The 27889-nt window shown below is 37.9% G+C and overlaps 1 protein-coding gene across 1 annotated transcript in view; it reads right to left on the reverse strand.

Moving 5' to 3' along the window:
• LOC122815147 overlaps positions 1 to 24349 on the reverse strand; it is an 85389-nt gene extending 61040 nt beyond the window's left edge. Inside the window, exon 1 of the mRNA XM_044087402.1 lies at positions 23255 to 24349. Within this exon, the coding sequence (XP_043943337.1) occupies positions 23255 to 24254 (1000 nt within the window). The 5' untranslated portion in view covers positions 24255 to 24349. The remainder of the gene's footprint in view (positions 1 to 23254) is intronic.
• Positions 24350 to 27889: the final 3540 nt, after the last annotated feature.

Genomic DNA, 27889 nt, shown 5'->3' on the forward strand with positions numbered 1-27889 from the left:
AATGTAGAAGATATGCAGATAAATATAAAGGACAAGTACAAAATAAGCAATTTATTGATGACCCAAAAATTTTTATAGAGAACTGGAAAACTGGGTAAAAAGAATTGAAACAGCTCCAAAAATAGAAGAAATAGATACATTTTCGATTAATATGTATGAAGATCATGAGGAACATAGCAAAGATGCTAAATGGATAGAAGAAGATAAAGAAAGAATAAGAAGTTCAAATGTACAGGATACGAAATGGGATGAAGTAACGGCCAGAGAGACTGAAACAAAGTTAAGAAAAGCTAACTGCAATGTACGAAGTTGTTTAAATATATGTGGATGCGTTAATTCAGTACCTTCCTGTTACCTACACTCACCTTACATCACCTGCTTTCCCTCAGTAAATGCTGCTACATTTTTATCTGTACACCAAAAGCTGTTTTATTATCTCTTCTCCACATGCAGTTACCCCTCCTACCTTATCTCTCTATGGTATCTTTTTAACATTTAGTGTTTCACAAACTAAGAATTGTTAGCGTTCATCTAACCTCCATCCATTCTTCCTTTTTTTCTAGGCTTTAAACATTTAAATCCCCAGAGAGGAAAACTCCTCTACCCTGCTTGAAGCACAACTTATCTCCACAACTCTGCCAAAGAAATTCTTCTCAACTGCAGCCTTCCCTAATGTAGGTTCATATCTCTACTTGAATATAGCAAATACTCTGTCTGTAGACAGCTGCTAGGGCATCACTAAACCTTAAACCTTAAACTTAACCTCCTGCTGCACTATTCTGCACCTTTCTATATATCCTTGACTGCTGTACTCCCCCCTCCCTTGCTGCACTATTTTCTACCTTACCATCTTCCCTTTTGCTGGTTTATTCCACCTTCTAACCTACCTGTCCCCCCTCCATGTCTAATAACCTATCTTTATTTTACTATTTTCTCTGTGACTGTTTTCTTTTTTTCAATTCAGCATGCTGCAATCTGGTCTAGCCCGCTTCATTTGACTGTGCTATGCTCAGGCTAACTCCGCTCCCCCACCCTACCCTCATTCAAACCCACCCCTACACTCATTACACTATAGTTAACCTCCTTTTCCCCACTTTACCTAGCACCTCCCTTTCCTCCCATCCTCACCTGTCACCTTCTACACTATGCCCTCCTTACTCATTACTAATCAATCTGTAATCTCACCTACCCACACAATACTCACTACTTAACCCAACCACACATAAATATCGTCTACATAATACTCACTACTTAACCTAACCACACATAAATATTGTCTCCTCAGACACACCACTACACTGTAAATACTCCATTCACCTCCCTACTTCTACCTTCACCTCTAATTAAACACACTTATCTCTTCTACATACCTTCTGATTTAAACTATCTCTCTATCTACTGGAACTCCCCAGTCTTCCTGTAACTAGTTTACTCAACACTACCGCCGCCTTCTACTTCTTCACTTACTTAAAAAAATACTCCACCTTAAAGCTTACAATTTCTAAAACTCTGTAACTATACAAAGCACTCACCACTGTACTTCTGCACCACATTATCACACCATGTTTATTACACCCTTATCAACTCCCCTTCTTCTACTATTATACTACCGATCCTCTTGTCATGCACAAATAAATCCTCAACACCTTCCTCCAACCTCCATCCACCATTCTCCTGTCTGTCAGTACCAATACTCTTTCTCAGTAGCATCTTTTATCTTCCCTACTACAAATTACCCCTTCCCAAAATCAAAATCCCCAACATGCCAGTCTCCCCTAGAACCAAGCCAAAATACCACTTTCATCACCTCTCTCACCAAACCACTACTTATTTGTCAAACATTTTGCTCCTTTCAGGTGACATTCACCCTAACCCTGGACCAAACTCCCACCCCCTCATAAATAACCTAACCATGCATTCTATTACACCCCACCCCCAGAGAATCTTCCAAGCATCTAACAATATACTTAATGGGTATCCAAAGCATTCTCAACAAAGTAAGTGAATTTCATGCTTCGATAACACAACACTTCCCAGATATAATTACCCTCACTGAAACCTGGCTCAAACCTCACATCTCAAAGAATTCCTTCCTCCTGGCTACACCATCCTATGTCTTGACAGACCTAATATAAATGTGGGGGAGTTGCTATAATCTACTCTAATCACCTCACCTATCCAACTCACCCCTTTCTTTTCACCCTGCTCAACTACTAACTGCTCACTACAGAATTAATGATCTCAATACTATAACTATCGGTGTAATACATATACCGCCTGGAGACAATATCACCATACTAGAACAAATCCCTTCCTGGCTCAAGTATAATATAACTCATGAAACTACTCTCCTAGGAGATGTAAATATTAACTGTTTTTCACTGACCTCAAACAGCCATATATCCTGCATTAACTTGCACGGTCTCTCACAACTAATCAACATTCCTACCCATATTAATAAAACAACTAATTCCAGTTCTGTTTTACACTGGATACTGTCCACACAAATACTACTACCCTGAATCATTACCTGACTCCTTAAGCGACCACTTACCTATTAGACTATTTAGATTCTCACCTACTAGTCTAGACCTCATAAATGTAAAGAATGCCACAAACTCTACAATTTCCACTCCTATAATTTAATTACCATTCTCTCCTCAATTAACTGGTTCTTTGTAACTTACCTGCCTCTTCATGATGCTGTGCAAAAATTTAACTCTATATTTCTTAAAATTCTGAACTCCCTCACCCCCCCCCCGAACAATTATAGTTAAAACCCTTAGCTCTCCCTGGTTATCCCAAACAACATGCACTTTAATGCTTAAAAGACAGAATGCTTTGAAAATCTGGACTAAAACAAAATCCCTCCTACATCTTCAGAACTATAAAGAACTTCATAACCTTACCAAAACCACATTAATAATGACAAAAAAATCTTATTTAACAAACTCCAAACTTTACACACCAGTAATCCAAAAAAAATTCTAGAACTCCATCAATCAAATACTTAACCCATGTAACCCTTCAATCCCTAATCCCTATCCAAACTAATACTACACCCAGGTAATCCTTCAACTTCTAACCCCCTCCCAAACAAATACAACACCTAGACAACCCTTCAACCCCTAACCCCTATCCAAACAATACTCCCCAAGAAACTGCATCTGTATTTAACTCCTACTTCATTGATACTATTCATAAACTGATCCAAACCTCCAATTCTGTTAACCCAATACCCTCCTCACTGCCACAAACAAAACAAAACATTCTCTCTAAAACATGTACCCACAAGTTATACAAAATACCTACTACTTAAATTTCAACCATGCTCCTATTCAGCAGATAATCTATCTCCAGTCTTCCTCAAGACAGCTGCTAACTCAGTAGCTTATCTTATTTTAATCCTTATTAACTGTTCTTTAATTGAATCCATGGTACCCTCTATTTGGAAACAGTTTTATACTCTACCCATTCACAAAAGAGGTAACTTCACAGAATCATCTAACTATAGGCCTCATGCAATTCTGTCCCCTCTCTCCAAAATACTGGAGAAATGTGTACATAAATAAATCCTGGACTCTCTTATCTAAGAAAACCTACCAACCCCCACACAACATGGTTTCTGTCCCAACCATAGTACACCAACAGCCCTCATTTCCTTTACCAATGCTATCACACAAGCCAGAGAAAATGATAAACTCCTCTCCTGTCTCTTCTTAGACCTCTCCAAGGCATTCAACACTGTCTCTCATCCCCTGCTCCTTGCTAAACTCTCTGACCTTAATCTATCAAGTTCAACTATCCCCTGGTTTGCCAGCTACCTCACAGATAGACAGCAATCTGTCAAATGGCTCTCCTCACTATCCCCTGTTCTCCCTATTAAGATGGAAGTCCTTCAAGGATCAGTACTAGGTCCATTACTGTTCAACCTATTCACTAATCACCTATACACTTCCTGCCCTCATTAATCTCTTATACAATATGCTAACTCTATAGTCATTACCATCTCTGATAACCTCTGTGATCTGAGCACTCTCACCAAAAATCCTTCAGATCTATTGAATATCGTCTCTCTAACAGCCAGCTAATACTTAATTCAAAAAAAGACTAAACCTCTTCTATTCATCCCCAAATCCCTCACACACCATAAACTTTCATTCTCTGTTACATCTCTTAACAATAGAACTTTCGGGTCTATATTATATTATTGAAGAGCCATTACAGCGGATGCTCTTCATCAAACCCTAAAGAACAAACTGCCAGTTCTGCGAACAGCCGATTCAGTAATTTTCTCATAGGAAAAAAAAATCACTGATCTGTCCAGAAACGGAACATCACTACAAACACATACAAGTGGGAGGTTTCACCCCCCACCCCCTAACTAAATATACCAACTCTGAGATCGCACTACGTTGGGGAAAGGGGCAAATTCACACTGGTAGCTGAGCGATTTTTTTCCCATAGGAAAAAAATCGCTGAATCGGCCGTTCGTGGAACTGGCTGTTTGTTCTTTAGGGTTCGATGAAGAGGCATTCACTGCAATGCCTCTTCGATAAAATGATATAGACCTCAACTATCATGGTAGAAACTCATAAGTTACTGGGAGCCATCAAAGACAACCAACTCAAATATGACCTTCATGTTCTCCACTGCATAAAGAAAACACACCAAAAACTAGGTATCATTTACAGAAATAAAAAAATTCCTAAAAAAGAGTCTTGTCTTTCCTTTATCCATGCCTACCTTCTACCAATTCTCTTTTACAGCTTGCAAATCCTCACAAATCTCCAGGCCTCATTCTTAGTTAAACTTGAAGCCACCTACAATAAAGCAGCCATATTTGCTTCTATGAAACCTCTAAATCTTGCTACTGCCTCTCTCTCAAGACCTTAAATTGTTTAGAATTCCCACACCAACTGCTTCTCTCTCAACTACTAATCATCCATTCCATCCTGTAAAATCCCTAATATCTCCTCACTTGTCTTCTTGTATCCCCTCCTAGGACTCTCAAAAGCTCTAATCAAAATCTACTGGAAATTTATAAGCCAAAATATCCATTGGACAAAACCTCTACAGTTACTATCCTTCTTTCTCTTGGAACAAACTTCCCCTATTAGAAATATAAGCCATTACCAAGAATTCAAAATTGCTCCCAAAGAATTTGTAATTAACTCCTGGACTTGTCACTGTAAATGGGTCTATAGCAGCTTATTGAAAGCTGATAATGTCGGACGCTGTTTGACTGACCCTAAAAGTCGAACAACGAAAAGAGCAAAGACACGAAACAGCAATTTTTTTCCTAGGGAAAAAAAATCACTGGGCTGTTTTCGGGAGTTTATTTCCTCCACTGTGATGTGATCTCGGAGTTGGTATATTTAAGTATGGGGGTGGCGGGTGAAGCCCCCACTTTATGTTGTGTTTTAAAGTTTTTTTTTTTTTTTCGGAACAGCCATTTTATTTCCCTGGAAAAAATCACTGTTCTGTGTCTTTGCTCTTTTCATTGTTCAACCATTAGGAGTCGATTAAACAGCATTTGATATTATCAGCTTTTGATAAGCTGGTATAGACCCCTGTAAACATCCTCCTTGAACCTCTTAACAGTATCTCCATCCAGCCTACCTTCCATCTTCTACTCAGCTAATACCACTTCCCAATTTCAACACCCTAAAAACCCTCACTTTTCCTCCCTTAGCTCTCACATCCTTCCTCTCTTAATATCTCTACCTCTCACTTCTTCCCTTATACCTCCCCTCATGTGTAATATCACATCGGACTACAACATCGATATCCCCATAGGATCTCTACATAATATTTAAATACTAGCACTGAATCTAATTGCCAGAGGGTTTTATTTTTCTTATGCTCTGGACACAGCCAGAGCAAACAAAATTGCCTCTCATCTTGCTATCTCAGTGGTACCTAAAATACTACTTCTATAACAGGTGACAAATGGATTGTATTATACTCAGGACATATAAAGTTGGTTCTTATTGAACTATCTGTTCTCTTGTTGAACCTATGAATGTTACTTGTAAATAGTTTTGACTAATTCTATTTGACACAATCTGTGTATTCAAAAGAACAAAATAATTATCTGTCTAAACTTGTGATATAACTCTGTGCCTTTTATCTTAATAATATGCTATGTACTCTATATACTTGGTAGTGTCTGCAACTACTGTTTTTTGATTGCAGAGCATTTTTCCCCAGGCATCTGCTGAAAAAGGGTGCTAGTTCAGTCAGACTTATCCCGGTCAACAAATATCACATGAATATATAAATGAATAAATAAATAAGTATGCTCCTAATTGGAAAACCTCAAGCTCAGATGCAGTGCCTAACTTCTGGCTATAAGTATTTAACATCTTTACATGAAGATTAAGCCGTGAATAAGAACTATTTATCTGAACACCCCAAACAGATACCAGCCTGGTTAACAACAATAAAAACAATACTCCTACAAACCTGCAAGCTATACTAAAGGCTATAGACTAATAACTTACCTTCCAGCGACGTATAAACTATACACTGGAATTGATGTCGACAGAGTTTATAGCCATTTAGAAGAAAACTCAATAATGGCAATAGAACAAAAGGGTAATAAAATAAAGTGTTATGGAACAAAGGATTATTTGCTGTTAAATAAAGTCATAGTAGAGAACTGTAAAAAGGGGAAGAATCTAAGTATAGCATGGATAGACTACAAAAAAAAATGTAACAGTATCCCACATTATTGGGTAAAAGAGTGCTTAAAAATGTATAAGATACACCCTACACTGATCGATTGCATTACAGTCACTGTAAAACAGTGGCAAACACTTTGCAGTTAAGCTATGATAAAGGACAAATTATTATTCCAGGGATAAACATTCAAAGGGGGAATATTCCAGGGTGACTCTCTGTCACCACTGCTATTCTGTCTTGCCCTTAACCCATTAATTTGTCTACTTAACAGATTAAGCCATGGCTATAATTTGGTTCCCAGAAAACGACAAAATGTAAAGACTTCTCATCTTTTTGTAGATTATTTAAAACTGTATAGCTCATCAGATGAGGAAATGAAAGCACAACTACAAGTGGTCAAAACTTTTTCAGATGATATAAGAATGTCATTTGGTCTTGATAAATGTGCAAACGTGACCTTTAAAGCAGAAAAGTTGCAGCACCAAGAAAACATCAGTTTGTGACAAGATTGTGATATAAAAGAACTTGAGCAAGATAATATAAGAAAATATTTGGGAACTGATGAAGTATCAACAATAAAACATGAACAAATGTGAAAAAAACTTAGTAAGGATTTTTTTAGAAGACTTAATTAATACTGAAAATAGCACTGACATATAAGAACAAAGTCCAAGCTATAAACCAATTTATTCTTCCTGTCCTAACTTACAGTTTTGGGGTGATTGGCCCCAAAAGGTGATGGACAGGTTGGACAGGAAAATAAAAAGGATGCTTCATACTCATCAAATGATTTATAAAAATCAGTGCATACCAAGATTATTTTTTTCCCATTCTGAAGGAGGGATGGGCCTCCTGAAAACTGATTACATGTATAGAGCTGCAGTCATGGGACTGCATACATATTTGCTGACCTCACAAGACTCAAACATAGTGAAAGTTTTGAAACGTGGAGAATAAGTATAAGATGACTTCCCTGCTTAGTTTAGCAGAAGCATATCGGTGTCAAGCAGGAATGGAAATCAAACCACAAGTACATATAAACCAGGCAGCAACTGAATGTGCCAAAAAACAAAAGAAAGAATATAAGGTGAAGGACCAGATGAGAAGGCAAGAAATGTAGAAAATGCATAAATATAATTGCAAGTATAGAAAACTCTTAGAGCAGCCTCATCTCAATCAGGACTCAATGTTCAAATGGTTAAGGATAGGTGAATTTAAACCAAAAGATGAAAAGTTAATATTGTTGGCCCAAGGTGTGGACTACTTACATGTTGCTTTACAAAGTCCACTGACCATGTGGGTAAAACAGACAAAAATGTAGATTTTGTAAAACAAAACTGATAGTCGCACATCTTGTTGCTGGATGTGATATACTAATGGCAGAAGGACTGTACACTAAAAGGCATAATAATGTGGCAAGACTGTTGCATTGGGGATTGTGCAAAGATTATAATACTGAAATAGCTGAAAAAACACTTGAAACATGAGTCACAAAGCATCATAGAAAATGATGAAGTTTATATCGGATGGGACCACCCATTAAGAACAGTTCAAAAAATAGATGCGAGAAAACCAGATATAGTGGTCCATGAAAAGACAATGTAGCATTGATCACTGAAACTTCTACACCCAGTGACTACAGTGTCTTACATAGAGAGACACAAAGTCATAAAATACCAGGATTGCAGGCAAAAATAAGAGCAATGTGGAAGAAGGATACCCAGACAGTTCCATAGTAGAAGGTACAACGGGTCTTATAAAAAAAAAAAAAAAAGAATTCACAGTCATACTTAGATATGTTACCAATACATGTACCTCCATACATATTGTAGGAGTCATTTCTGGGCACATTGCATGTGTTGCAAAGAGCACCTCCGGCTAACATCAAAGATTGAAACAATACTAATTTCATGAACTTTAATTGTACCTTGACTTAGGAATGGGATCCATTCCCATCATGGTATTAAAAAACAAAAAGACTTGGAGAAATTAAAAAAGAGACTGACATAATGAATTTTAAAATAAATAAATGTTTATTTATATATGAAAGAAGCATATGGCTAGTTACATAAGCTTTATGTTCCTTAAACAGATACATGTCACAGGTGTACTGTCAAACAGGTTCTACCTATTTTTGTGATGGAGGTGTGGGGAAGTCTCCAGAGGATTACTGGAAATATTGTTTTTATGTTATAAGGTCCTCTTCTGGAGGGACACTGTGTTTCTTTTAATTGTTGAAAACAATGTAATATTCATTCTGTCTGTAGCTAACATTAGTGGTAGTAATTTATTATCTAAACTTGTTAATCTTCTTTCTAGATCAAACTGCTACACTGGTACTCATGTGTGCACTGTTCATAACATTATACAGGGTCTTGGTCTCTCCCAGATATATGTGAACACGTTGTCACTGAAGATAACAGTCCTGTCCTGTAATGTTCAGTCTAACTACCTTGACCAAAGTAACTTCACATTCTTCCTGTCTTTAAAAAGGATGCATTCAGTCCAGTGTCACTTTATTGCAAGAGACTAAACATGAGGGGAACAATGCAGATAGATAATATTGGAAGTGTTGTGGTGAAGAAAGTTCTGTGAAAGCAGCCAAAAGGGGGGTATTAACTCTGATACACCAGTCTCTAAACTGGATATTGCTGCTGACCTATAAAGATAGGGATGGGAGTGTTATTTCTGGGTATGTATAGAGGGGAAATTATTGTAGCAAACTGTAATGGCCCTAACATAGATTCCTTAGAGTCACTGAGGAAAATGTTCCATACTATTGTGAGGCTTAACAAAAAAAATACTATTCTAATACTTGGGGGAGGGATTTCAATTTTGCTTTGAACCACACAGTAAACAGGCTTCCTGTAGGAAGACAAAGGTTCCCAAAACTGTCTAAAACAGTTAATGAATTTATGACAGTGTTTGCTCTAACAGACAGCTGGAAGACAAGTCATCTACTTCAGGAAGACTATGCTTATTTAGCTCCATTAATAGGATGTGCAAACAGACTTAACTACATATTCATTACAATTAATGTAATTAATAAAATGCTATCATGCTCACATGTATCTATCTTGCTCTCTGAACACCTTAGCTCTGCTAGAGGTAATGGGTTTAGGTAAAGTAACTCCTTCCAGAAGGCCTAACCTGGTAAGTCGAAAGTTGAGAATGTTGAAGCCGGGGAAACCCAAATTCTTTCCCAGGGAAAGAATTCAGTTGGCAGTTTCTGCTGCTTCGGCATTTTCGGACCGGGTCAAGGTAAGTGTACGAATGGGTAGTGACGGACTTTAGGGTTAGGGTGCAGGTCAGGTAAGTGTGCAGCAGTGACGGACTTTAGGGATAGGGTGTGGGTCAGGTAAGTGTGCGGTAGTGACAGACTTTAGGGTTAGGGCTGGGTTAAGGTTAGTGCATAGATAGTGGTGTATGTTAGGTTTAGTGTAGGTTTTGAAGGTGTTTGGTGTGATTGTGTTATGTGTGTATTTTTCGGAACAGCAAATTTTTTCCCTGGGAAAAAATTTGTTGTTTTGAAGTGACGATGTTATTCGAATTTGATCTTCCAAATTCAAACTTATGGTGCTCGACATTTAGAAGTTTGATTTTGTGATATAGACCCATGTTAGCTAGCATATACTGTCATCCTACTAACTGGTTAGTTATATCAGTAACTCTTACTGTTACAAGTTAACTATTAGTAACAGTCATAAATGTAATAAGTGTTAGCAAGCATATACTATCAACCTACTAATTAGTTAGTTATATCAGTAACTCTTAATATTATAAATAACTATTAGTAATAGTCATAACAGTAATCAGTGTTAGCTAGCATATACTGTTATCCTACTGAATGGTTATTTACATCAGTAACTCTTACTATTACAAGAAACTATTAGTAAGTCACAACAGTAATCAGTGTTAGCTAGCATATACTGTCATCCTACTGATTGGTTACTTCCATCAGTAACTTTTACTACTACAACTAACTATTAGTAGCAGTCATAACAGTAATCAGTGTTAGCTAGCACATACTGTCATCCTACTGATTGGTTATTTACATCAGTAACTCTTACTATTACAAATAACTATTTGTAACAGTCATAAGATAATCAGTGTTAGCTAGCATATACTGTCATCCTACTGACTGGTTAGTTACATCATTAACTCGTACTGTTACATGTAACTATTAGTAACAGTCATAATAGTAATCAGCGTTAGCTATCATATACTGTCATCCTACTGACTGGTAAGTTACATCAGTAACTCTTACTATTACAAGTAACTATTAGTAAGTCATAACAGTAATCAATGTTAGCAATCATATACTGTCATCCTACTGACTGGTTAGTTACATAAGTAACTTTTACTATTACAAGTAACTATTAGTAAGTCATAACAGCAATCAGTGTTAGCAATCATATACTGTCATCCTACTGACTGGTTAGTTACATAAGTAACTCTTACTATTACAACTAACTATTAGTAATAGTCAACAGTACACAGTGTTTGCTAGCATATACTGTCATCCTACTGATTAGTTAGTTACATCAGCAATTCTTACTATTACAAGTAACTATTAATAACAGTCATAACAGTAATTAGTGTTCATAGGTTCATACTAGGCTATCTGCCCTAGGGCATTTATAAGCCTAGCCAGAGTGTGTTTGACTTTCGCCACCCATTTTAAATTAATTTTGCTATGCCCTTTTCCGAGGTTAGTATACAGTGCCTCTGTCTAACAGTGACACAGAAGTGATACCCGGGGTAAACCTACTATCTCCCATCCACTCATCAAGATTCCTCTTGAAGAGAGTCAATGAGGGACTCTGCCTAACCTGGACTGGGATTATTCCAAAGTGAAGGGAGCCTCTGGGTTATGAATCTGTCCTTCCAGCATGTCCTATTTATTTCAGTGCTGAGGTTCAAGTCTCTCGAGCACGTAGATCGATGGGATTTGGATTTTCTGAGGTGCAGCATGTCCATTAATTCCGGGTTGGACATGGCTTTATACGTCAGGCACAGATCGCCTCTGAGCAGGCGGTATGCCACTGAGTAGAGCTGGAGTTTCTTTAACCGGGCAGCATATGGCATCTGTTTGAGCCCTTAGATCCTCTTGGTGAGGTACTTTTGGGGTCTTTCCAGTTGCTGCAGGTGTCTGGTAAGGTACATCCCAAAAGCTAGCATATACTGTCATCTTACTGATTGGTTACTTACATCAGTAAGTCTTACTGTTACAAGTAACTATTAGTAACAGTCATAACAGTAATCAGTGTTAGCTAGCACATACTGTCATCCTACTGATTGCTTACTTACATCAGTAACTCTTACTGTTACAACTAACTATTAGTAACAGTCATAACAGTAATCAATTTTAGCTAGCATATACTGTCATCCTACTGACTGGTAAGTTATATCAGTAACTCTTACTATTACAAGTAACTATTAGTAACAGTCATAACAGTAATCAGTGTTAGCTAACATATACTGTCATCCTACTGATTGGTTACTTACATCAGTAACTCTTACTATTATAAGTAACCATTAGTAACAGTAATAACAGTAATCAGTGTTAGCTAGCATATACTGTCATCCTACTGATTGGTTACTTACATCAGTAACTCTTATTATTACAAGTAACTATTAGTAACAGTCATAACAGTAATCAGTGTTAGCTAGCATATACTGTCATCCCGCTGACTGGTAAGTTATATCAGTAACTCTTACTATTACAAGTAACTATTAGTAACAGTCATAACAGTAATCAGTGTTAGCTAACATATACTGTCATCCTACTGATTGGTTACTTACATCAGTAACTCTTACTGTTATAAGTAACCATTAGTAACAGTAATAACAGTAATCAGTGTTAGCTAGCATATACTGTCATCCTACTGATTGGTTACTTACATCAGTAACTCTTATTATTACAAGTAACTATTAGTAACAGTCATAACAGTAATCAGTGTTAGCTAGCATATACTGTCATCCCACTGACTGGTTTGTTACATCAGTAACTCTTACTGTTACAAGTAACTATTAGTAAGTCATAACAGTAATCAGTGTTTGCTAGCATATACTGTCATCCTACTGACTGGTTAGTTACAGCAGTAACTCTTACTGTTACAAGTAACTATTAGTAACAGTCATAACAGTAATCCATGTTACTTAGCACAAGCAGCCTTAGTAGCTCAGTAAGTACCCCCACCTGTTTTTGGTGATTGGAGATTAGGAGGCTGAACATTCCTTTTCCACAGCAGGTGGTTAAATTATTTTTCCAATACTAATACTGCAGCATAAAGAGGGGGAGGCTGTACTATTCAGTATGCTGTGTTTTGGATGATATGTTTAACCAAGCCCCATCTACTTGAGTTATGGTTAGTAGTTGTACAGGAGGATGTAAAACATCACATGGCATTTATTGAACAGATCAGGGGAAGTTCTCTGTTCCCTGGCTGAATTTTCAATAGTCAATATAAATACCACTTCTGGTCTCCCCTTAAAACAGGCCATTGACCTAGTGGGACTAACCTAGTCAACTAGGTGTACATAAATAAATAAATGTCACAGACATGTAGAAGTATCCAGTGCCATACCTCTTATAGTTAACAGGGACATGCTTTTGTCATTCTCTTTTGTACAACATGACAAATCCTGTGGATATATGATGCTTTGTACACCCATAATCTACATGTTCAGGGGATACACACATTACTTATTTGCAAGAAGATGTCCAGCTATATGACCACTTGGGCAGTATAGCCACTGTCTCAGACTATCTGATATACAGGTGGATTGCCACCCTTCTGTGATGTATACACAGGCCCTGTCTGGAGAGACATTTGTGGTGGGGTGGAGAGCTATGGGAGGCATAGGAAGATGGTAGCTGAGATCTAGTTGGCCTGTATGGCATCATATTGCCCATGCAACACCTCACCATATTCCCATGTCTGTGAGACATTTACCTGTCATGCCATTGGTATTTGTGCTATACTTGTGAGCTATCCCTCAATGCATAGCAAACTGCATTATGGTGTTTTGCAAAGCACTTACTGAGAATTGTCTATACTGCCAACAAGTGCTTCTCAGCCTTTGGTATAGCACAATACCATCACAGGCCTGTTGGGTTGCATAAATGGTACCACTGTCCAAGTCCGTATGTTATGTGTGTGACCTTGACCCATATGGCATATCCACAAGGCCACAACTCCACGTACTCTATGGCTTATTATGTTCAACATCCCCATCCTGTCACTGTTGCCTCATCCCCCACCACACCACAGGGAGGTGTACACTGATGTTGTATACATTCTTGCACATCATACCACTGGGAAATGTTTGTCATCTTACCTGGACAGAACTATCAGACTTTTGTGACATACCTAGCAGCTGTGTAGTTGACCAGTAAATAGCTGTATGGTCACCAGATGCATTCAGAGTACTAACAACCCCCACCCATTGCTATCTTTTTTATATTTTACTTGATGTTTATTGTTTTATCTTAATCAATTTGTTTTAACATTTTCTGCAGCATCAGCCATGACTCCACCACTGGTACAACATTGATCCCTACCCCACCATTAGCTATATCTTTCTGCCAGCACATCATCTGTGTTCAGGTCTGCCTCCTCACTGGGTGATGGAGGTTCTTTGATGGAAGGTGTCATTCGTCTTGTGTAATATAATAAGATGAAGAGGCTTGGGTGTTCATTTAAGAGTGCCTTCTGTGTGGAGTCTGCATGTCCTCCCCGCGGGTCGAGTGGCGTTCCGAAAGACACGCGTGAATGGGCGTGCCTTCGTTGAAGGTTGGGCATCAAGCTGGCAACTCGGCACCATGAAAATCTACTGCCAATCATTAGCAGACTGGAGTTCCGCTGTGGCGACCCCTAAACCAAGAAAAGCCAAAAGACAACAACAACATTATATAGAAACACATCAGGATGTAGGATTGGAAACATAACCTTAAATGAACTAATAAACTGACTGACTACTCCTCTCATACATGTTTACACTCTGGCTGCTCACTCAAATGGTACTGCTGCCTGCACATGCTCTGTATTTATATGTACGTGCCCACTGATTGGAAAGCATCATAAAGGTACAACACACACACTGATCTACATCCTCCCTCTTTGAGAATGTGGCCATGCACTAAAAATGACAATGACATAGGCATGCAGTTATACAGACATAAACACAAATAAACAATCATGTCCAGGTTGCTGTGTATCTTGTACTATGTCTATAAATATAACCTGATCTTGTAATGTAGCAGTTAGGACTAGGTTTAGCAACAGGGATAGTCACTGGTAAATGTTCAGTTTCTGGGACATCAGGGATAACATCAGGAACATGCGGAGATATTTCCTTGAACAGGAACATTAACCAAGTTGCTTTAAAAGTTAGAGTCTGTATCACAGGTATGAAGCTGTGATAATGGTTTGGCTACCAGAAGAAGATGTCTCCGATTCTTTCTGTATTCCATACCCTGGGATTTTCACTTCTTCACACAAACTTTCCACTTGACCAATTTGATCAAAACATTTCGCCGTTTGCTTCCTCACTATATCTCCTTCCTTTAATGGACAAAGAAATTTGCTCATTTTGTCATAATAAGACTTCTTGGATAAACGCTTTTGTGAAGTTGGGCTTTAATTGCTTTGTTGTTCTTAGCATTGGGAACCACTAAACGCTTACTGATTGGTAATGTGATTCTGGTTTGTCGCAACAGAAGTCACTGAGCAGGTGAACTAAGTAAGTTATCTCAGGGTATTGTTTCTGAGATTAAGCAAATTCAGAAAAACATTGGTATTGTCATGTTTAGATCTGTCTAATAGCTGTTTTGAGCTTTGTACTGCACATTCAGCCAAGCTGTTTGAATGTGGGTACTCAGGGCTACTGGTAGCATGGATAAAGTCCCACTCTTCTGCAAATCTCTTGAACTGTTGACTTTTAAGCTGCGCTCCATTACCAGAAATGACTCTATGTAGACTGCCATGGACAGAAAAATGTCTCTTCAACTTAGCATTGACAGCATTGAACGTTAGATTAGGAAGTAGGTCAATCTCAAACCAATGTGAATAAGAGCCAGCTCACACCTAGTAATGCTGACCATTCCACTCGAAGATGTCTATGGCTACTGTTGACCAAAGCAGCTCAGGGATCTGGCTTAAATGAAGTGGTTATTTTTGCAAGTACAGTTTTGTACTATAACAAGCAGAATAAGATGAAAGTACTTTCTCCAAATCTTTTGACATAGAAGGCCAAAATACTAGTCCTCTTGCCCTTCTTTTGGTAGAATCAGATCTTGGGTGGCCACAACGCAAGATTTTAATGTACTCTTGTTGTAAGGATATTAGAATGATGACCTTTGGGCTATTCAAGATGATACCATCTTCCATCAAAATTTCAGCTCTGTAAGGAAAATAAGGTTGTATGTCTTGTGGCAAACAAGATTGCTTTGATGGCCATCCTTTACTGATGAAATGGTTGAACTTTTGAAGAATTGGATCTGATGCTATGTGATCTCTAAGCTCATCAAGTTGTGTGGAAGAAAAATTACACATTTCCCTGACTTCAAAATCAAGGTTCTCTTTGTCAAGCTTTTCTGTGGTATTTCTCAGTGATCTGGATAAAGTATCAGCAAGATAAAGAAGTTTACCTTTTATACAGACCATTGTAAAATTTTACTTTTGCAAGTTGAGCATCATTCATTGTAGTCTTGGTGGAGCAGAATGCATAGGCTCCTTTAAAACAGTAACTAAAGGTTGGTGATCAGTCTCTATTTGGATAGGTCAGCCATAAATATAATCATGGAAATTTGAACATACAAACACAATTGCTAAGAGTTCCTTTTCAATTTGAGCATACTGCATCTTGGTTTGGGTTAGAGTTCTTGATGCATAGGCTACTGATCTAACACCTTGAAGAATGACCGCACTAGATCAAACTTAGAAGCATCACGGGAAAGAGTTACTGGTTTGTGAACATCACGGTATCTTAAAGTGGGTGGACTGCCAATTGTCTGTTTCAAGACATCAAATGCTCTTTGGTGTTGTTCCAACCAGGATCAAGTTACATTTTTACATGTCAGCTCTCTAAGCAGTGCTGATAGTTCACTGAAATCTGGGACAAACTTGACCAAATAGTTGACCATGCCTAGAAAATGCTGAACGGCTTGGACATTGTCTGGAGCTGGCATCTCAAGAATTGCTGTTTGCTTGGAAAGATCTGGTCATAAGCCTGAACTAGTAAACAAATGACCAACATAAGTAATTTCTTGTAGCCTGAATTTACATTTCTGCGGGCTGAGCTTAACATTCATTTCTTGTTCTCTTTCCAGAACTTTTCTGTGGTTTCTGTCATTATCTGCTTCACCATTGTCTCCTAGTAGTATATCATCTACTATAATAGCACAGGGATAGTCAGAAAAAAAATTGCTCCATCGCATGCTGCAAGACTTCACTGGCAGAATTTATTCCAAATGGCATTCTTAGAAATCTGTATCTTCCAAATGGCACACTGAATGTGGTCAGTAATGAAGATTATCAATCAAGCATTATTTGCCAAAATGAACTTTTTGTATCTAAGACAGAAAAAAACAGTGGCATTTAGCACGAGAGCAGCAACTTCCTCAACTTTATGCATAGGATGGTGAGGTCGTTTTAATGCTTTGTTCAAATCTCTTGGATCAGTATATATTCTGATATTATCTGAGCTTTTCTTTTGAGCTACCACCATTAAGAATACCCGTTCAGTTGGTTCTTCTACTGGACAAATCACTCCTAAATGCACCATTTTGTCTAGTTCAGCTTTGACTGTGTTCTGCAAAGCTACTGGAACTTTTCAAGCTCGTCTGACAACTGGGCTGAACTCTGGGTCTAACTTCATGGAGTACACAACTGGGAGTTTGCCTAGCTTGTCTTTGAAAATATCAGCATACTCAGAAAAAATAATGTCGGTCAAATTTGAGCTGAGATGTGCTTACATGATGGACTTCTTTGGTACATGAAGGAAGTCTCATTTCTAAACTTGTCTCTGAGGCATAATGACTGTACACGCCTTTTGATTACATAAAACTGCAAGTCATAGCTGCTTCCAGCAGAGTAACATGAAAGCACTACTGAGCCTTTGATTTGAATCTCTTCACCTCTATAAGCAATAAGCTTCACACAGTTTATCAAGTTAAGTGTTTCACCAGCTTTTAGTCTAGCAAACATTTCTGCTGACATAACATTGCACTTTGAACCTGTATCTTCTCTGAGCACTGTGGGTCTCCCATTAATCAGAACTGTACAAAATACATATTTTTTGCCAGCAAATATACTGCACTGACCTTTTCACCAAGCAAAGACACATCATCTACATAAAAAGTAGGGTTGCAGTTTTCTAATTGATCAACTTGCTTTTTTGAATAACATTTTTTAATAAAAGAATGAGGCTCATTCGATTCATGAAGCTTTTTAAAATGGTTCCATTTCTTACATTTGTGACATTGCTGAACAAAAGCTAAACACTTTTCTCATTTGGGCTCATGATTTCCACCACAATTATGACAGTTGACTATGAGGAGGTAAGCCTTGGGTTTTGCTTGCTCACCCCTTTGCTTAACTGTGTGTGCCCTAGGCCTTACTGATGCTGCTCTGGGTATTGCTTGAACTTGAGCTGTGCCTGGCCTCCCCTTGGGCCTACTTCTGTTAACCACATGCTGCATACACTCTACGTTTGCACTGGAAGGTGCTGGAAGCATGCTCATGTCATTTGTAAGTGTATTTGTGTGCTTCTCTGTAAGCTCATATATTTGACAAATCTCTATGGCTTTGCTCAAAGTTAAATCACTGTCTCAAAGCAAAATCTTTCTTACTGCATCATTATTAACACCACACACAACCCTGTCTTTTATCAGCTCATCTCTCAAATCACCAAATCTGCATGTTTTAGCCTTATTTCTCAAGTCAGTTATATATGCTACAAAAGTTTCACCAGGCTCTCTTCTGTAAAATAAGTGTCTTTCCACTGTACATTTGTTTGGGGGTTACACATTTCTCTAAATTTATGTTTTAAGCACTCAGGGTCTTCACTTGATTCAGCTTGTACCACAATGTGGCAGTCTTCCCCCTCCCCTGCATATACGGAGGGTGCATACACAAATAAATGCTCTCTTTCAATGGCTTCTGAACAAGCTAAATTAAGCAGAGTAAATGCTTTTGTACTTCTGTCTTTGTCAGAAAAAGCAGCCTGTATGAAAATATATTCCTGCTCAAACACTCTCCAATTTTCTGCAATATTGTTATCAAACACAAGCGGTGAGGGTCTAGGAAATGCCTCTGACATGCCCAAAAGTAGTTTCAAACACACATATGCCAGAAATTCATAGTTATGTTCAAGTACACAATAATCTCTCCAAAATGACTATACTTTGTGAAATAACTGTACTGTAATAAAGAACATACTGCAAACAATTTGCACACCGGATACTTTGAATAGCTTTAGTTAATGTGAAAAAGTAGCTCATAGCGAAAAATGTGGTTGTTTGCTAAAAAGTGGTCATTTTCCCTTTTGTATACATTTTATGCTATTTGGAAGTCATTTCCCTTTTTTATACATTTTATGCTTTTTGGAAGTCATTCTTAACATTTTCATATGTATTTCAAATATTTTTATCAAGTATCATAGTTTCAAACATTTCATTTAATTAATAAATTGTTTTGAACACTATAAATGCTTCATTTTATATTCATTGTGAGAAAAATGATATGTGCGGGTTTTAGTACCTGAAATTTCATTTCTGACCTGTTTTGTGAGTCATTTGAACAGCAGGGATGATCCACTCTTGTATATTCCTCCATTTCTAGCTGTGCACCTCATTGTATTGATTGGATCACATTCTGATACCATGTCACTCGTCTTGTGGAGTACAATAAGATGAAGAGGCTTGGGTGTTTGTTTAAGTAGTTTATTACATACAAACACATCAGGATGGAGGATTCAAAACAAACTTAAATAAACTAATAAACTGACTGACTACTCCTCTCATACATGCTTATACTCTGGCTGCTCACTCAAAATGGCACTGCTGCCTACACATGGTCTGTATTTATATGTACGTGCCCACAGACTGGAAAGCTTCTTAAAGGTACAGCACACACACTGATCTACAGGAGGGACCTAGGAGCACTAGCAGTAATGTTGATGGGGGGTGGATATTGGTAGAGGGGGTGTGGAGCAGGTGGACTGCCAGTTTGAAGCCTGCAGAGACTCCTTGTGTGACACACAGAGCTGTATCACTACCTGGAACTGCCATCACCAACATCTGAGTCAGGGCCTAGTGGGAAGACCAGTCACAGTGGTGATTGAGCTCTTCCTGGATCCTGCTTGGGTAGCATGGTGTCAAGAGTGAGATACCCACCCTAGCTTCCATCCTCTATGTGTGTCACCTCCATCCCATGTTTCTTGTCTAGTCCTCCCCATCACCTCCTTGTCTTCCCTATGTCTACATGCCTATGTATTCATTGTCCACACCCCATATGTGTCAGCAACTGCCCTGTTGGTCTTTGTCTGTGTTTTATGTTTGCTTGTGTGCAACACTTCCATGCTTTTTCCTGCTTTCCATCATTTGCCATCCTCTAATATCCTTCCCCATCTACGTTTCTTAAAAAAATGGATGCCTAGTCCACAAAAATATACACCCATACCCTCCCCTCCTCACTCCCACTTTTACCTTCACTGGGTCCTTGTATATGTTCTTCTACTTGCTTTCCATCTTTTCTGATTTTCCTATACACCCATTTCCTCAAATTTATATTTTAGAAATGTCAATTCAGTAACTGTGTGTGTGTGTGTGTGTGTGTGTGTGTGTGTGTGTGTGTGTGTGTGTGTACAATGCAATTGAAAACAGAAAAAAGCAAAGTGTTTGCTTTTTTTGTTAAACAAGAAACATCTTTATTAAACTATCACATATGACATGGGCAAGCTTACATTTATATAAATGAAAATAAACCACACCACCATAATCCTAATTTCATGTATTTTGCATCACAAACCACACTTACAAACTTCCAGTTGCAAAGACTATACATCACTTGTAATCTACCCAATCATTTTCAGTCAAACATTGTACAGCTCATTTAAGTTGTGCTTCTGTTAAACCTCATCCCCCCCTCCGTATGTATTGTTCCCACAATTCCCATTTTTTTCATATGTAGTTTGCTCCTACCCTTTTCTAAAGATCCCAATTCCAGTTGTTTTGTCTCTGTTACTATATTCACGACTTCTAATAAAGTTGGTTTAGATTTTGATTTCCATTTTCTAGTAATTGCTTGCTGTCATTTTTCAGACTCTTTAGACATGATGGTATGTTTTTGTAGTTTAGCAAAATGGGGTACAGAACTCAAGAATGTGATTCTTAAAAGTGTGACATGAACTTTATAGTGCTTTCATGTGCAGTCATGAAAGCTATTACTCCTGTTTGTTAAATGTTATTCACAGAAATGCCTACAAATTCTGAAATATCCATTGCAGGGTACGTCCTCAGACTTGTAGAGCAGCACAACCGTCAGTGCTAAGATATGCCAATTTACCTCCAGTACACGAGGTCAGAGTTCAAGTGAATGTCAGAGATATCTCTTTACATGTATACCAGACATCACATTATCTCCAGAAGGTTCTTTCCAGGCAATAAAACATGCAGCCATAGTGGCCATGTGGCTGTTTATGTGAAATTATGGATCAACTGAATGAATGTGGCTTATATAAAGGTTTCTGTTCCTTCGTAACAGATATGCAGGTGATGCAAACTATTTCAGTACAAGACTGGCATTTTACTGTCAGTAAACATGAAGAATTGTACATACTATTTTATTTTATGCAGTGATCAGTAGGACTTGTGGGGTAAGCATGACTTTAACTATTGCAGGATTTGGGGTGACAGACACTGACATACATCACAAACACTGCTAACATGACGTTTCAAATACTTTACACAAATGTTTATATTTTTGACCAGTCTGGACTTCACATACTTGTAGATTTGACAAACTCTACACTACTCTGAAACTTACATCGAGGCTTGAACTCCCAGCCTCTTCCATCTGCAGTGATAATCAGGGAAGTTTGTGTTTATGTCTTCATCTTAATAAAATACTGCAGTCTCACACACAGTTAATATGCGAGAACTCCAATGCAACCCATTAATTTATAGAAACAATAAAGTTTCTGATGACAAGTTGCATGTACTATACACAGATGCACAGATACGCATGTGCCTGCATGTACAAAATATCGAACTTAAAAACATTAATTCCAAGGGACTGAAAGTCAGAGAAAAATAATGTGATTCGGCAGGGGAGTTAGTGCCTCTCCATGTAATCGAACATTCATAAATCCAAACATTTTTACAGCTTGCAGAAGTGAAACAAACTCATTTGTTTTCTTCTGCCAACATTCATTTGTTGGAGGTCATGGAATATAGGGGAGTGGGAATATGCTCTTTCCCTACTGTTATGTGATCTCGCAGTTGGTATATATAATTAGCAGTTGGTGCGTGGGATCAATGTTTTGCCAGTTTCATGTATTTGTACTTCACACGCACACACGGGCACACATGCATACATGCACATAGACATACATATGCACGCATACACATGGATATGTACATGAACATACATGCACATATGCATGCCCGCAAACACACAGGCTTGTACATGAAAATATGTATGCACCTATACGTACACCCATGGGTAAACGCAAACATACATGCATATACACATACAATTGTATACACACACACGCACACACACACACACATATATATATATATATATATATAGAGAGAGAGAGAGAGATTTATGTATGGTCATAGCTAATAAGGCTCAAATGATCATATAGCTGCAGCCTGGGAAGGGTATACGAATGAAGAAAGTGTTATATTTGTGCAGGCAGTATATTCTAGCTTCCTTATACTAATTCTGTTTCACTTAGTGACAGTCGCTTGTATATATTGTATATAGTTAAATCAAATAGGACTTAGGAGTACTGATATACCTTCTCACACCTGCATAAACAAATATCTCCTTTCTATACCTTCTTTTGTGTTTTTATTCAGCTAGTATCCTATTCACTTAATTAAAGAAGTGAAATATTTATTTTTGTTATATCAGCACTGAATGTACCTGTTCTTAAGCAGGATTGTATGAAAATTTTTCACTTATCTGTTTTGAACCTATTTGTATTGTGTGAATTATTGTTTTGTCTTTGCATTTGTGTTTCTAAAAATGCTAATAAAAAATAAGATTGCAAAAAAAAAAAAAAAGTAATCCTCAAATTAATGAAAAGAAGCCTTCTGTCATAAAGGGGTAACGAATGTATCACTAGTTATCAAAAGTGTTTTAGTAAGGAAACAGTGCAGTCACTCAAGAATGTACAAAACTGACATTTACAAATAGAAAGGTAAGCGTATACCCAAACATAATACAGGTCTGTAACATGGAGATCAGATCGTATAAGGTACCCACACCTCCCCTGTTTAGACACTATATTTATGTATGAAGTTTGAAGGAAATCAAGAAGCACCAACCTAGTATTCCAGGCATTGTTCTTATGAATGGCAAAGCACCCACCACTGTCACGACAAGGCCATCATCCGTCACTGTTTTCTCACGCTCATAACTGCACTGAGCAGATGCCAGCTTCTGCTTAGCTTCTTGCAAAGCACCCACCACTGTCACGACAAAATCATCATCCGTCACTGTTTTCTCACGCTCATAACTGCACTGAGCGGATGCCAGCTTCTGCTTAGATTCTTGCAAAACACCCGCCACTGTCACGACAAAATCATCATCCGTCACTGTTTTCTCACGCTCATAACTGCACTGAGCGGATGCCAGCTTCTGCTTAGATTCTTGCAAAACACCCGCCACTGTCACGACAAAATCATCATCCGTCACTGTTTTCTCACGCTCATAACTGCACTGAGCGGATGCCAGCTTCTGCTTAGATTCTTGCAAAACACCCGCCACTGTCACGACAAAACCATCATCCGTCACTGTTTTCTCACGCTCATAACTGCACTGAGCAGATACCAGCTTCTGCTTAGCTTCTAGAAAAGTACCCACCGCTCTCACGAAAAAATCATCACCCGTCACTGTTTTCTCACGCTCATAACTGCACTGAGCAGATACCAGCTCCTGCTTAGCTTCTTGCAGACGCGATTCTGCATTTTTTAATGAATCTAGACTTCCTCCTTCCATTTCAATGCTGGTCTTCAAACGCGTGATTAGATCTAACAAATTACTTTCAAGTTCGTTAAGATAATCGGATGTTTTCTTTTTTAATAATAGCTGCTCATTTGCGTCCTGTATTTCTGTTAGAAAGTCGTATGAACGTTCAGCAGCCTGACAAGCATCGTATGCTGCATCCTTTATCAAGCCACGGACTTTAGTTATTGCTTCGGATGCAGACCCGTTTTTATTCTCCGAAATGGCATGGGCAAGGCAATTAAGAGCAGTCACAGTGTCTTTCAGTGATTTCTGTATGTCATTTTTATACCTTGGTTCCAAATATTTTGGTAATTCCATTTCTTTTGCTTTGTATGTAGCTGCTAGTATAATCTTGTAAAACAGACACGTAAATGTGAAGCACACATGCACAGATCTGGGTTCATGCTCTGCCAGAGCTGTTTTGTTTATTAGGGGTGTGGCATGACTATCCCCGACAACTAAATCCCGCCTCTGTCCCTCCCTTCCCAAGCACAGATTCGAACTCATGCTCTGCCAGTGCTGTTTTGTTTATTAGGGGTGTGGCATGACTATCCTCGACAACTAAAGCCCGCCTCCCCCTTTCTTGTCATGACAGATCATAACTTCCGCCAAAACGGACTACAGCACAGCACTCGCTAGGAAAAAAATGTGAGCACCAAGGTAAATTAGGCTAGAAATGCAATGTAATAGATGCATAAAACAGTTATTCTGTATCTGAAAGACCTAAACGTTATAAAAAAAAAAAAATACGCAACTAAAATGCTACAAAAATAATCTTTTATTTGCGCAAAAAAGTGAAGTTCTGTCCTTGCAAACATGATAAACATCTGACAAACTTTCCTACTTAAGCAAGCTGTAGAAGCCAGTTTATCAATGATATAATTTCTTCTTCTACCCAACAGAATGCCAAACGGCTGTTAGATTTGCTTTTAAACTAAGTGTGTCATGTCCCTCCCACGTCTTACTTCGTAATGCAGACCTTTACATTGTTATTCTGAAACGAGTAAGGAAGGCTCTCTGAGATGTCTCCGTTATTCCTCTGTAAATCATTATTGGTTGCATTTACTCGCTGCATATACGTTTGGCTTCGTATCCTGCACTATTTTAATTGCACTGTCCCAAGACTGTCTCTGTAAATATATAAAGCAGATCCATAACCATTAAACACATTGTTGTTTGTTTTTTGTTTGCACCGATAAACTATTTTGTTTACCTTTGTTGAATTCTGAAAGCCAGTAAACACCAGTTCTTAATCATATGAGTGATATTTTATGCCAGTGTTTCTCCTTTTCCAAGGTCGACAACGTGAAATAAACGAAAGCATCTCAACTGTAACTTAAATAATTAACTTATTCATTTATATTTTCCATTTTTAGTCAGTCTAGCCTCTAGCCTATTTACATTTACCTACCTGTAATGTACTTATGAAGAATTATTGAATGTATGCCTGACGAACAACACACAGTGTCACAGGAAGATCAGCGAAATCACCACAGCCCCAGCTTTGTGGCAGCTTCTATGCAATCTGCAGTCTTCATTTAAACATTAATACTACTTCCAGTTTTAGAGGATTAGGTTTCAAAAGTTCTGCAAAAATGATGCACTGAGATATAGACCCAACAGAAGCAATTTTACCATTGTAAGCATCCCCTAGACAAATAAGCATTACATTAAAAAAAGAAGAAAAGAAAAGTGTACCACCAAAATGAGCATTTTTGGTACCAGTAAGCCTACTAATAGACTTCCTTTATGTTTATGTTAAAAACATAATGCAATATAGATGCATGATTATGCAAAATCTTATTTCATATAAGTTGTCGCTTTATATTTCAAAAGCCTTACATCTGCTTTCTCTTTACTTGCTCTCCGGGTCCCCAATAAAACTCCCCAATGGCAAAGCTATAGGGTCCAGATCTCAGCCTAGCTGGGCAAGCTAAAACCTCCAGCACCCTCTCTGTCCAGCCAGTGCTTTGTGTCCCTGCCCAAGTAGCTGACACACACACACACACACACACACATACACACTGTGAGATACGAGTTTATACAACTTCACAGACACTCCTGGGAAAGGCTGGCACAGATTCTCCAGCTGTGCCCCTATTACCCAGACTATACTGTACTAATTCCTGCCACCACCCAGCTAATAATTATTAGCTACTCAAAGGCCCTTAAAAGAGTGTCCAATTATTACTGTGCAATATTATTATCCAAATAGGTAGTATAGCCCAGGGCTAAAGCTATTAGAGGGGCCTTGTACAGTTTTACCAAAGACATGCAAGTACTCTTAAGAGCTTAACTTATCTCTACATAAAACAGCCACGGTTGAAAGGGTTTAAAAATATTTAATAATAAATAATAAAAACGCAAGACAATATTTCTGACTGCACAGTGCTAGTCAAGAATTCAGAGATCACAGGTAAATACTTAAAATAACACAGTAGTAAAGTTCTGACATCACAGAAAAACAGTCTAATCTTTCTAATTCTTAGCTGTTTCTAAGAGAAAATACAATTCTAAAATAACTGACACATATAGAGCAAAGGCAGTGCTGAGTTGGATGGTCAAGACAAAAATGCTTAATGTCTTCTGATTCTGTCTGTTTAAATTGAAATTGCAGTCCAGGTTCACATTACATCCTTTTACACACCCTGGGGTTCCCAGGCTACACACTACATAATTTCTCATACTTCCTAGGTTCCCAGGCTAACAGAAACTGCATTTACACTCTTTTACACCTGGGCAGAAACCAGAGTAATAAAGGACATTTATGCCTGCAAATTCTAGCCATTAACTCTGGTCTTAAAACAATAGGCAGGAAGCCTCACCCTAGACTTACTGGCTCCGAATTCTAATATGAAAGGGTCACAACAGGCTTTACTTGGTCAGTAGAGTGTACTGTTTTCACATTTTCTTCAGTTCCACATGTAACACTATTTTTGTTTACATATAAGACACCAAGCCTGTAGTTTACATTCATATTTACAAATGACAGAATTATCTGCAAAATTCTATCTGGCTATGCTGGCAGCCTTAATCTATCTTTACCCAATCTTCACATATAGTCACATTTTAAAAAGGCATAATTGTTAAGTGTTCACATGAAGCTCTAATCAAGAATCACGAGGGCATAAAATATTTCTAAATTTATTGATTTGTTAAAAGTAATGTAACACTGGGGTGTTGCATGCTTGAATGTGATAAGAAAAAGTATATGAACCATGTATTTTTCTTTGTTCTGTGAGACTGATTTGAAAATCTTGGTGGGCAGTCTCCCAGTGTTGTCTGAATTAAAAAAAAACAGTACTTTGCACATCCTGAAGTGTTATTGCTGTCTCAAGACTAAAAAGATAAAACTCTTTGTTATAATTTATGCACTTTAACATTTTTAATTGACATTTACTCCTACTAATCAAAGTAGTTATTTCCCTTATATTTTTCTTCACTTCTTCTAGACTTGTGATAAACCGAGATGCTGCCGGTCCAGCTGGCTGGAATTTTGCAAATAATTATATGTCACTTGAAAATATTAATATGATTTATATAGAAATGTGACACTGCCAGCCCAGCTAGCTGGAATTTTGTAAATAATTCTATGTCATTTGTGAATAGTAATATGATTTGTATGCTCGTCCTAGAAATGTAAGAAAACTGAATGTTATCTGCCGAGCTTCAAGAATGTACCCACAGTGTTCACTACTGGAAAAGAACATCGTTAACTTGCAAACTCTAAGAAAATAAGTTGACAAGTAAAGAATTTCATGAGTGTGTTTACCACAGCTAGAAGACAGAATGTCTGAAGCTAGAAATTATTTATATTGTCTGGAAACAGAAAAAAATTACAGGTTTCAAAGGTAAAAGTGTGTAACTGTTTTGTGATTTCCAGTTCCAGGCAAGCTTCTAAGAAATGTGTCAGCTTCTAAGAGAAGTATTTTGACACAGAGATGCTAAACTGT

The sequence above is a fragment of the Protopterus annectens genome, chromosome 11.part0 (genome assembly GCF_019279795.1).
Source record: "Protopterus annectens isolate FY-2018-M chromosome 11.part0, PAN1.0, whole genome shotgun sequence".
Taxonomy (NCBI): domain Eukaryota; kingdom Metazoa; phylum Chordata; order Ceratodontiformes; family Protopteridae; genus Protopterus; species Protopterus annectens.